At 38.8% G+C, this 11,592-nt stretch overlaps 1 protein-coding gene across 1 annotated transcript in view; it reads right to left on the minus strand.

Moving 5' to 3' along the window:
* LOC106875741 (phosphoacetylglucosamine mutase) overlaps positions 1-11,592 on the minus strand; it is a 93,697-nt gene that overhangs the window by 29,881 nt on the left and 52,224 nt on the right. Inside the window, exons 10-12 of the mRNA XM_052965858.1 lie at positions 7,100-7,213; positions 6,398-6,499; positions 5,174-5,229 (exon numbers count right to left, since the gene is read on the minus strand). Of these exons, the coding sequence (XP_052821818.1) occupies positions 5,174-5,229; positions 6,398-6,499; positions 7,100-7,213 (272 nt within the window). The remainder of the gene's footprint in view (positions 1-5,173; positions 5,230-6,397; positions 6,500-7,099; positions 7,214-11,592) is intronic.

Here is an 11,592-nt window from a genome sequence, read left to right on the forward strand (position 1 = left end):
CGGGTGACACATAAAAGACACCATTTCGAGCGTGGCCGTTTTCGTGCGGGTGACACGTAAAAGCACCCACTACACTCTCTGAGTGGTTGGCGTTAGGAAGGGCATCCAGCTGTAGAAACTCTGCCAAATTAGACTGGAGCCTGGTGTTGCCATCCGGTTTCACCAGTCCTCAGTCAAATCGTCCAACCCATGCTAGCATGGAAAGCGGACGTTAAACGATGATGATGATGATGATGATTTACATGGTGCTTTTTTTTCTTTGTGGAATCAGCACTTGCAGGATTAAAGTGCCCCTTTGTCTTAGAAACGATAGGAGATAATGTGGTTGCTATAAGTGAAGTGTTGAGGAGTTAATATATGATGGGAGAAGTAGAGACAGGTTTGCTGTGGAGGAAATTCATGGCTTCTTCACATCTTAACATGGGTGGAGTGGTGCCACAAAGAGAAGAAAATGTGGTGGTGGTGAGGTATCAGGAAATGCCCTCAAGTGACATATGCAAGAAGATGAATGGAAGAGAGCATGGGGACAGGAGAATCTGTAGTAGTAGTTAAGATTAAGGTTGTAGGAGTGTTAAGGGAGAGAAGAACATAAGCATGGTGGAAAGAGTTCAGATGTATACAGAAAGTAAATGCAGTGAGTTGTGAACAGAGGTGAGGGTGATCAATGGTAAAACAAGTGGGGACAGAGGTCAACTGGGAGTAGCTCAGAGAAGGGGAAGTGGTACTTGGCAGTATAGAAATGACAATATAAAAGGTTTGCTGTAACAGGTTGTAAGTTCATTATTTGCAGCAGCAGCACAAAGGATGATGGAGAGATTGAGTGTTAGCAAGATGGGGTAGGGTTACAGTTTGCAAATATCATATATACTCGTGTAAAAGTCAAATTTTTTTAGACTATTTTTTAAGGTCAAATTTATGGGGTTGACTATTACATGGACACTACTTTTGAGGAGCTGAAATTCAAGCTAGAATCCAAAGTACCGTATCAGCAGAAGAAGCCCAACTGATCTCTAAGCGAATAAAAACAAGAACAATGAATTACAGTAACATCACCAATTCTATGCATCAATACACACATCCTAGCAAATAATAAAACCCATAAACAAGACCACATAGCACTCATGTGCAATTACCAGTACATGTCCATAATATAGTGTAGTTAATCCAGAGCAGGGATTCCCAGTGTGTTCTGCAAAACCCCAGGGTTCCTTGAAAGTTATCAGGGGCTCCATGTCTTTAAAAATAATGTTGAAGGATTCTGCATGCCTCAGTACAAATTCATACAGTAGTGTTTGTTGTTGTTTGCCAATAGTGCTGTCTGTGAAACACATTTCTCACCAAGTAAACAGACAAGCATATGATAGATGTGTTTATTGTATTTGGAAATGAAGAAAATATAAAGATTGCATGGGAACCACTGATCTAGTGATGAATTGAATGTTTTTAGTTTAACCAAAGTCATGCCTTTGTAAGAAATTAAGATAGTGGCGTTTGCCAGTGTTCACCAATAGTGCTGTCAGTGAAACACGTTTTTCATCATGTAAACAACAAGTGTATGATGCATGTGTTTATTGTACTTGAAGATGTATGCAGGCTTGCTGCATATTCTGTGCATACATTTTAGCAATAGTGATGTAGCACCCATTAACAGATGTGTAATGTTCACTATTAAATGGTGTATTACTATAAGCACTGAACATGCTGCTACAAGCACAAAGCATTCCACCTATAGAGCAGGCTACAGTAAGGTAGCCACACAATTTTGTAACAGTGTTATTTCTACGTGCAGGATAATACGGTACCTTGACTCACAAATGTTGTCCTGTTGTTTGTGAAATACTAGAGTTGATTTTTATACAAGGTCTAAGGAAAATTCCCAGTTTCTTGGCCAAAAATAGGGGTCAATTTTTACGTGAGGGAGAGACTGCGGGGTGGTTAAAATAAAGGATAATGATGGGTGGGGGAAGGGAGAAAAAAAAAGAGCAAGGGATCCAGCTGTGTGCATACATGTCCTACAACCTCAGTTTTGTGCATACACGTACTTTTTGAACTTCAGTCGTGAGCTAGTATCAATGTGTGGGTCTTAAGTACTACATATCACCAATCATCTTTTTATTTGTCATCTCCTCCATCTGAGATTAACTTTCACCACCTCATCTTGTCTTCCTGAGTTTCTCTCTTTTTAGTAAGTTTAATCCACATTAAGCAATTAGCACTTCTTTATACAACTATCCTGATGCATACACATCACATAGCCAAACCAATGTAGTTTTCTCTCTTACATACTATATCTGACACTTCTTATGCCCAATTTTTCTTACAAAACATTTTTACTTTTTCATTCATGCACATCCAGCAGAACATATTTGCTTAATTTCTTTCTAGTATTTGCAGATTCTCTGCATTCAGGATCCATGTCTCACTACCATGCAGTATTGCTGTTCATACACAAGTATCATACAATTTGTCTTTGATTCTGAAAGAAAAATCTTTTGTCGCCAACAGAGATAATGCCTATTCTTATTCTAATAACTATACTTTCAGAACTTTCTCTTCCACTGCTAATTAGACCCCCTAGGAAACAAAAACTATTTGCTACCTCTAGGGATCCTCTTGGGTATTTAAGAAAATGTATTTATTGAGCCTGTGCATCTGCCACATGCAAACTCTGCTTTCTCTGTTAACCTACCTATGATTCTACTGCACCTCTTGCGTGTCTTGGGTGTACCATATGCAATTTCTATGTATTCTTTTTCTACATATCAAGCAATGCCATATCTGATAGTAGCAGGGTCCTGTCTATTTTCCAAAATACTAATACTTTGCGGTTCATCATTTTCAACATCAACTCAAGGGCCAAGATTTTGTGATTTATACTAATCACAAGCTTCTTACATTTGCTCTGTCATCTAAATTGGACAGACACTTGCCTCATGCTTTTCGTCACCTGGACTACATTTCCCAGTTCACGAGTGACATTCGGCATATACCTGGAACAGAGAACGTACCTGCTCATGCACCTTCTCACCTCCATATGTGTTCTCTTTCATCTCCTGCTGCAATCGATTTAACTGCCATTGCATAGGATCAGCCAGCTCTGGACTCATTGGATCTAACTTCTACCAAGTTGTCCTGTTGCAAGTTTGCCTATCTTCCACTTCCATCTGCTGAAGGCACAATCCTTTGTGACACAGCTACTGGTTCTTCCAGGTCATTTGTACCTGCGAACCACCAGCACTCTGTGTTTGATGCCTTGTATTCACTGTCACATCCTGGCGTCACTGTCTCGGTGAAGCTTATTACGGCTCGTTTTTTCTGGCCTAATATGCACCAGATAATCACTGCTTAGGCATGTTCTTGAGTGAAATGCCAGCATTCTAAAATCCACAGGCACATTCGCACCCCTCTTGGACAGTTTTCTCCGTTGGAGACTCGTTTTTGCCATGTCCACATTGATCTGGTTGGACCATGGCCTGTCAGTCACAGTTTCTCTTACATATTGACATGCGTCGATCGTTTCTCTCGTTGGCCTAAAGCCATTCCAATAGTGGACATTTCCACTGAGTCAGTTGTTCAAGCTTTCATTTCTAACTGGATTGCTCATCTTGGTGTTCCAGGTAAGATAACCACTGACTGTGGACGTCAGTTTAAAGCTTCCTTATTTCGTGGAATATCACAAATCCTAGGTGTTCATCACATTCATATGACCTGCTTCCAACGGGATGGTTCAACTCACAAGCAACTAAAGGCTGCTCTACGTGCCACTCCTGATCTGCAGACTTCGCTCATCCCACTGGACACTGACAAGTGGACTCATGTGTTTGTTCGGAATGATTCTGTCAGCGGACTGCTCATTGCTCCCTATAAAGGATAGTTTCATGTGCTATCGAGCACACCCAAAACTTTTAGTCTTGACATCAATGGTTGGGCAGAGACCGTGTCAGTCGACAGATTTAAAAAGGCATGTTTTGAGGTTTCCACACCCTTCGATGACACTCTGGCCATACCCACTTTTGATCCTTTACAACTACCTACACATCCACCTGGACATGCACCTTTGACCACACCATCACCTACACCTTCATTACCACAACCTAACACAAACAAACCTTATGTCACCAGGACAGACCATACTGTGCATTGGCCCAAAAAACTTACCAAAACTATTTATATGACAATCTCTTTTGTGTTTCCTCTGTTACTGAACAATCTCTTTAGTCTCCTTGTGTTACTGAACAATTCCAATATTCTGCCAAATTTTGTGCATCCCAATTTATATTTCTTGTAATTAATTTTCTTTTTGAATTGTCACATTTTTGTACCATATCTTGTTGTTTACGATCAGTTACCATCTTTGCTCTTTTCTTGTGCCTGCTCCAGTTATTCTCTATTTTCACACTGGCATTCTCAGGGAAGAGCGCCTGTAGCAAGGCACAAATAAGCCAGCACCATTTTGAAACAGCGAGATCTTGACTGCAACCATTGCCATATGCAAGACAAAAACGAGATCTAACCTGCAACCATTATTTAAGGAAAAGACAACAATGTTTTCCCTCTCATTCTTCTCACGCTGACGCTGAGAAGCCACTTCAAAGCCAGGAGCTCATAGCGGACTTTTGTCCTGCTGTGATACCACATGCATTGTCTCCAGAGGTTATTGAACCTCACGTGTATGGGAGAGAAGGCTAACTATGCGCTACTGTGAAGATGGTTAATGAAAGCAAACCCCTTGCAAGAAGCACCTGTGAATAAACGGTTATTGAATTTACTCCGCCTGAGAACTTCATTCTTTGTATTTCCAGCTCCTTGAATCAACAGAATAATTATAATAGAAAAAGAAGATACCCCAAAAGTATAAAAACCTTCCTTCCGTTATACTACTACACCAGAGAATGGGTAATGATATCTTTCCATATAACCTGATTAGTGACTAGTCCATATCCTATTCTGCCAGATATTTTAAGTATTTCAGCAGTAGTTTCTGATGGACCAAGAACTTCCCTTGCCTTCAAATTCTTAATTGCTTTATCTATCATACTGCTGTCTACTAGAATTGGTCCACATTAAACGAGGGGGAAAAAAAAATCTCTGAACTTGTTTTCTTTGAGATTTGTACTTTTTGTAATTTCTATTTAATACCAGAATGTGAATATAATCAATTATTAATACTTACTTAGTGTTTCCAGCAGTATTTAAAATAATATCTTCAGCATGAGCACTAAACAAAACCTGAAAATTCCAAAAGAAATCACATGAATTTCTATGAATCATTTAAGTATCAAAATAATTATCACACATTTCATTCACATCATTTTATAAGAGTAGTGGAATTTTAATGTTTGAGGTTCTTCCTGCTATAAACTCCTTATGGCACAACCCTCTTATCAAGATACAATCTATAATTTTAGAAGTCTTTGAAATTGTAAAGCAAAACACTCCCATTTTTATAATTCAAGCTTTTTTTCCAAAAAATTGACTTACAATTAAACCATTAAAGATTGACTTAGATTACATGAAAAAATTATTGGAGTAGAAACTGTGTATCTAGATGCTTGTCCAAATAATGATTCAAGTAGATGGTATCTATTTTAACAATCAACCTGCTTGAGACTACTCTAGTTCTACAATACAAACTTCCTGTTTTAAAATGATCTAATCTAAAACTTCCCACCAACATTTCATGCTAGTTTATATCCCAAACACCAGCTCAGTAAGGACAAAGTTATTTTTCTAAATTCTTTATTATTTTCAAAATTGATTAAAACAAAGGCAGTGTATTTCGACAGAAATATGGTAACAAAAATGTTAAGCTAAATTAAAATCTATAACAATGCTACAAGCAGCATTTTACCGTTAAAAAAAAATTGTGGAACATTAATATGTATTGTAATGCCCTTAGACAGAAAAAAGATTAGGGATTTTAGAAATAATATTTTTCAACTGACGAACTTTGAGCTAACAACTCCACTAACTACTGAGCAAGTATGTTATATAATGTTGATAGGCAGTCAACAAGCATGGAAGATTACAACCTGTCAATAGGAAGTGGTAAAGTTGTAGAAACAATGATGAGGAAGATAAGCCTTTGGGTGTAAACAGTTAGTGATTGATGCTTTCAAGTGGAGAAAAGAGGCTGAGTTGTTAAAGATGGTGAGGTGGTAATAGTTATAATAATTCAGTCAGAGGAGGAGAACTAGGGTCCATGACTTTTGCATGCTCTCCCAGACTGCTGGAACTAATGTGGCTGATACCTAGCTTAAGCATCTGTAGGTCAAAGGTCTGCAGGAAAATAGTTTGGTTTGAATGCTTTGCAACAGAAATAAAAGTTTCAAATAAATACACTAATAAACTGATTATTGATTTTAAAAAGACAAATTTATCAAGAAAAGTGACTTACAGTTCCATGACCATTGGCTTCAAAATAAATCCCAATGTCATATTCCTGGGCTTTGCGGTGTAGATGTTTAACACCAGTTGGAGTACATGCAACATCAACTTTCTAGAAAATATGAATAATAGAAATAATTGAAGAACTATTTGTTTTCCATTAAACATACACAGACAAGCAACAATGACAACAAATCAAGCTAAATTAAACCTTCCTTGGATGTTTTTCAGTTTAACAGTGGACAGCATAGCTACAATTAAGGTGAGATGTCAATGGCAGTAAATTATACTCAGGTACTATCCTTGGTATCATAGATCTGCTCAAGCAAAGACTATTGGACAAAATCAACAGCACTTTTTTTTCTCGTAGCTTTGCTCAATATCACTGCTAAATCTTCCTTATATTTTCTATCTTTAAAATATAGATAACTTGTTTTAAGTTCAAAATATTAAGAACAGAATACTCAACAATAAAGATGGAATTAATAATTTTACAACTGTCAACCAAACTATTTAGTTATATCTGAAAATAGGATGAGTTGGACCTGAACATTCCTTTCCTGCATTTGATTGACAACTCATGAGCTTTGAATTTACTGAAACAGAGTTTACTTGGAATAAATTTTATTCCAACTATTAACAACAGAAATATAGTTACAAAAATAAACTATACAGGGAAAGGTAACAGCTTACAAACGCAATATGTACTTACCAAAGTATTACGTATATAGTCCATAGCACTACCATTGGAATAAGCAGTCAAGACATTCCCAATATTCAAATCAATTTCAGAAGTATTAAGAAGCTGTTTTAAATAAGTACTAACCTGAAAATATGAAAGGTAAATTACAAATAATGTAATTTCTGAGGATTGTTGTGATATCAAAACAATTATCTATCATTTCTCTATTCCGGATGAAGAGCAGCAGTGAGAAAAGGTCATTCTCAGTTTATGAATAATACTACTTAGATTAAATTCAACTCTTTAGTTTTCTTTTTACACTAATAACAAACAGAAAAATCAAGGTTTATGTCTGAATGACAGACAGTAACCAATCAAATTACATACTTTACAATATTTGACTTGGTATCTCACAGATGCTTGTTTAAACTTTGTATTTTATTTATAGTCGTGAAAGAAAAAGTACCAGTAATATACCATTTCATTAAATGCCTAACCTTTACAGAACTCTATGTTAAGACTAAAAATTAGTGATTTAGGATGAACAGTAGCACAGAGGGCTATGTATCAGGCATTAAAGCCAATTTCCAAATTTAAATCCTGTGCATAAGTTGACTTCATATGCTACAGCACAATTGAAAGAAAACAAATTAGAAAATACATCCCTCCTTTGAAGGTAAAAGGATTTAGATGGATAGGTTGTATTCTATCTATTCAGAAGGCTGTAATATAATTTGAGAGGAAACTCGGTATAAAGAATACATAAACAAGGCTGTGACTTTAAATACCTTTAATGTGGTCACACGTATATACACAAGCTGAATGATATTATGAAAATGGTTTCATGCATGGAGGTCATGGTCTTCTGTGTGTTAGCTCCTATCTGCTACTGGCATGTGGTGTGAGAGAGAGACAGTTAGGTTATGTCTTCACAGTCTCATGTCCCAATGCAGAAAGAGAAAGTCCTAAGGGCTCATACCGGAATCTCACTCTCTAACACCATCTAGTGAGCTTGTTTGTTTAACTCCGCTGTCAAAAGGGGTAACTGCGCCTACAGAGCCCCCCACCACTTAGACCGGAAGCAGTTGATTAAAAGTAGTGTAGGCAAAGTGTGCACTAGGAGGGCAGAGAAGAATGAACCATGGCAAAACAGTTGTATGAACAATTGAAATTGAAAAAAAAAAGTACAATGTGAGTCTGTACAAGGAAGATGTTCAGCAAAGAAAGGTGTCCATTCAAATAGAACAAAGCATATAAGTACAATGATATAGAAAGAGAGAAGATACAAATGTGGTGTCTATAACAACATAAGTCTATGCTCCAGAACAGTCACTGATGAGGCAATGTTAAGAAATGTAAATAGTGTGAGACAATTTCTTCAGCCAATGAACCGATCTGCCTGAACATGTCCTGTAAGGTGAAGAATGCATTTGTGTAGTTGGTGTTTTGGTGAGCGGAAGTGGTGCTTGTGGAGGTGCAGTGTTTGTGGCATAAATGTTTTGGAAAAGACCTTTTTTACTGTGTCAATAGAGACAGTCTCTTTTTTTCTGTGAAAGTCAACAGTGAACAGTTTCAGTGTTCTTCTAAGAACACAATAGGGTCCTGTTTAGGGAGGTGTGAGCGGTCCCTTGATGGCATCATTTCTTACAAACATGTGGGTCCAGGTAGAAATATCTGGGGGTACTGCAGAAGAAATAGACTGGTCACGAGGAAGCATTCATAGCAAGTCAGCAAAGAATGACCTGAATCACATGACATAAGATGTGGGGTCCGCATTTGGTAAGCCAACGGGCGCCAATATTTGTCCAGTCAAGAGCCATGCGAATAGCGGCTTTAAGTTGGTGGTGGAATCATTCCACCATACCGTTCGTAGCGGGATGGTAACTTGTGGTGTGGATGTGCTGTACCCTGAGCAATCTCGAAAGCTCACAGAACAGACAAGCTTCAAATTGGTGTCCACGATCAGTAGTAATTCTAGAGGGTACCCCGAAGCGAGATATCCACTCAGAGATGAGTGCTCTGGTGACTGTTTCTGTGGAAATGTCGAGGGGGGTGGCTTCAGGCCATCTAGAGAAGCAGTCGATGCAGATCAATATATAAGTAAATCCACAACTAACCAGTCAAGGACCAACCAGGTTGATGTGTATGTGACAGAACCTGGTGTCCGGTGGCTGGAAGTGTCCATGAGGTGCTCTCATGACGATGCACCTTGAAATGCTGACATGGTAGACAAGCACGTGACCAAACCGTAATAGACCGATGCATATTCAGCCAGAAAAAGTGGGCCAAAATGAGCTTTACTGTGGCCACAATGTCAGGGTGTAAGAGTGAATGCAGTGCTTCAAAAACAGCATGATGGTGATATTCAGGAACAAGGGGTTGTGGTGACCTGGTAGAAACATCGCAGAGAATGGTTCCTTCAGAAAAAAGCAGAGGCAGGTGTTCAAACTTGCAGCAAGAAAACTGTGGTGAAGAGACGTCCAGAGAGTCCAAGGAGGGTTGGTTAGTAGCCATAGCAACGAAATCAATCGAAGCAGGAGATGACAATGCACTGATAGGCAGGCAAGATAAGGTGTCAGGGAGGGGGCTGTCAGTGCCAGCAATGTGACAAATGTCACTAGTGAACTGTGATATGTAGTCCTTGTTTCTCTGGGTGTGTTGTCCAAAGCAGAATTAGTAGAATCTCGAGAGGAAGACAAAGAAGTGACAAGGTTATCGGCGGATGATGGTGTGTCAGAAAATTCCATAAACTGGCAGAGGCGGCGAGTTGTTCAAGGGCTGTATGTTCCATCATAGGAGCTAGAATCGACTGGACATTAGAAAGTATCCTTGAGAAAAATAATTGTTTGACAAATGCCTGTTCCTCATATGAGCTATTGGACAACTCTCAGATTCATCACAAAAACTGGGTGAGGGTTTGGTCCCTGAGGTGCTCATCATGCAAGGGTGTGCGAAATTTACTCTCAGCTGAAGGAGAGTTACGCCAGAGAACCTCAGCCTTGAAGGTTTTGTATGTCATATCCGATGGCATTCCTGTTATCATATCTTGAACTGAAAGTGCAAGGGGAGAAGGAATGCCTGTAAGAGTGATGTGGAGTTTGCTCTGGGCTGACTGAATATTAGAAGAAATGAAGAATGACTCCAGTTGTGAAAATCACATCTTAGCATCTCCATGATATTGAGGCAAAGGAAAATGACTCATCTTGGATGATAATAGGAACAGAACGCCACAAAGAACAAGCTGGTTGAAAGAAATGCCGTTAGAAATAGCAGTCAAAACAGCCTAGTTGAAAGAAGGCACGACAAACAGCAAACTAGGAAATTTTTTTTTTAGTAGCAGTGGGTGAAAATAGAAGTCCTTGCTTATGGATAAAGAACAAAACATGGTCAACTTGTGCATAATCTAGGTGGTTGAAAGAAAGAAATTCATACCTGGCACGTAGGAAAAATTTGCTGTCCATGTGAAATCTGGATAATTTTTTTTTCCTTTTTTTTTACAAGCAAGAAGAATATTCCCCTAGGACACTGTGTCTGCAAAGGACTAAGTTGTAAATTCGGTTACAACCCGAGGAAAAACGATTTGCAGTTTCCTGCTTGAAAATGGCACCAAAATTTTCTGGTGAAGAAGACAATATGGCGACAAGAGACATCAGTGGTTTACCTATGCGATGAGTGGCGGTCTGGTTGTGTAATCGAAGTCGCGAAGGAGAGAAAAGGAATACGTATTCACTGGTCAGAATTTGTCCAGGGTTCACCATTTTAAATGGAATTGTGGTGTGTGCTGCATCATGTCACCGTTTTAGTTAGTTTAGTGGTCTGGAACATCGGGGTGCGTTTTACACATCGGGGTGCGTTTTACACATCGGGGTCACCATTTTAGATGGCTAGGTTGTATTCCATCTAATGTGACTCTACTCAGAAGGCTGTAATATCGTGACAGGAGACCCGGTATAAAGAATACATAAACAAGGCTGTGACTTTAAATAACTTTAATGTGGTCACACGTATATACACAAGCTGAATATTATGAAAATGGTTTGATGCATGTAGGACATGGTCTTTTGTGCATTAGCTTCTATCTGCTACTGGCATATAGTGTGTGAGAGAGACAGTTGGGTTATATCTTCACTGTCTCATGTCCTGATGCAGAAAGAGAAAGTCCTAAGGGCTTGTGCTGGAATCTCACTCTCTAACGCCATCTAGTGAGCTTGTTTGTTTAACCCTGCTGTCAAGGGGGGGGGGGGGGAGTAACTGTGCCTACAAGGAGATCAGTACAAGACTTGTAATATATTTGAGTCAATTCAAGTGACTATAAGATATGACAGCCCACCATAATCTGGAGAATTGTTGACAAGTTATTTCTATACCCCCAGAAGATCAGGAACTGTAATTAGAAGTGATTTCTAATTCACATCAAAGATAAGAATTTGCCTTGGGGCAGATTAAACTGAATCAGAAAATAATGCCTGGGAAGATTCAGGATTTAACTTCTTAGTAAATAAAGTTCACTCAGATAAGTTGCT

The sequence above is a fragment of the Octopus bimaculoides genome, chromosome 2, assembly GCF_001194135.2.
Source record: "Octopus bimaculoides isolate UCB-OBI-ISO-001 chromosome 2, ASM119413v2, whole genome shotgun sequence".
NCBI classification, from domain to species: domain Eukaryota; kingdom Metazoa; phylum Mollusca; class Cephalopoda; order Octopoda; family Octopodidae; genus Octopus; species Octopus bimaculoides.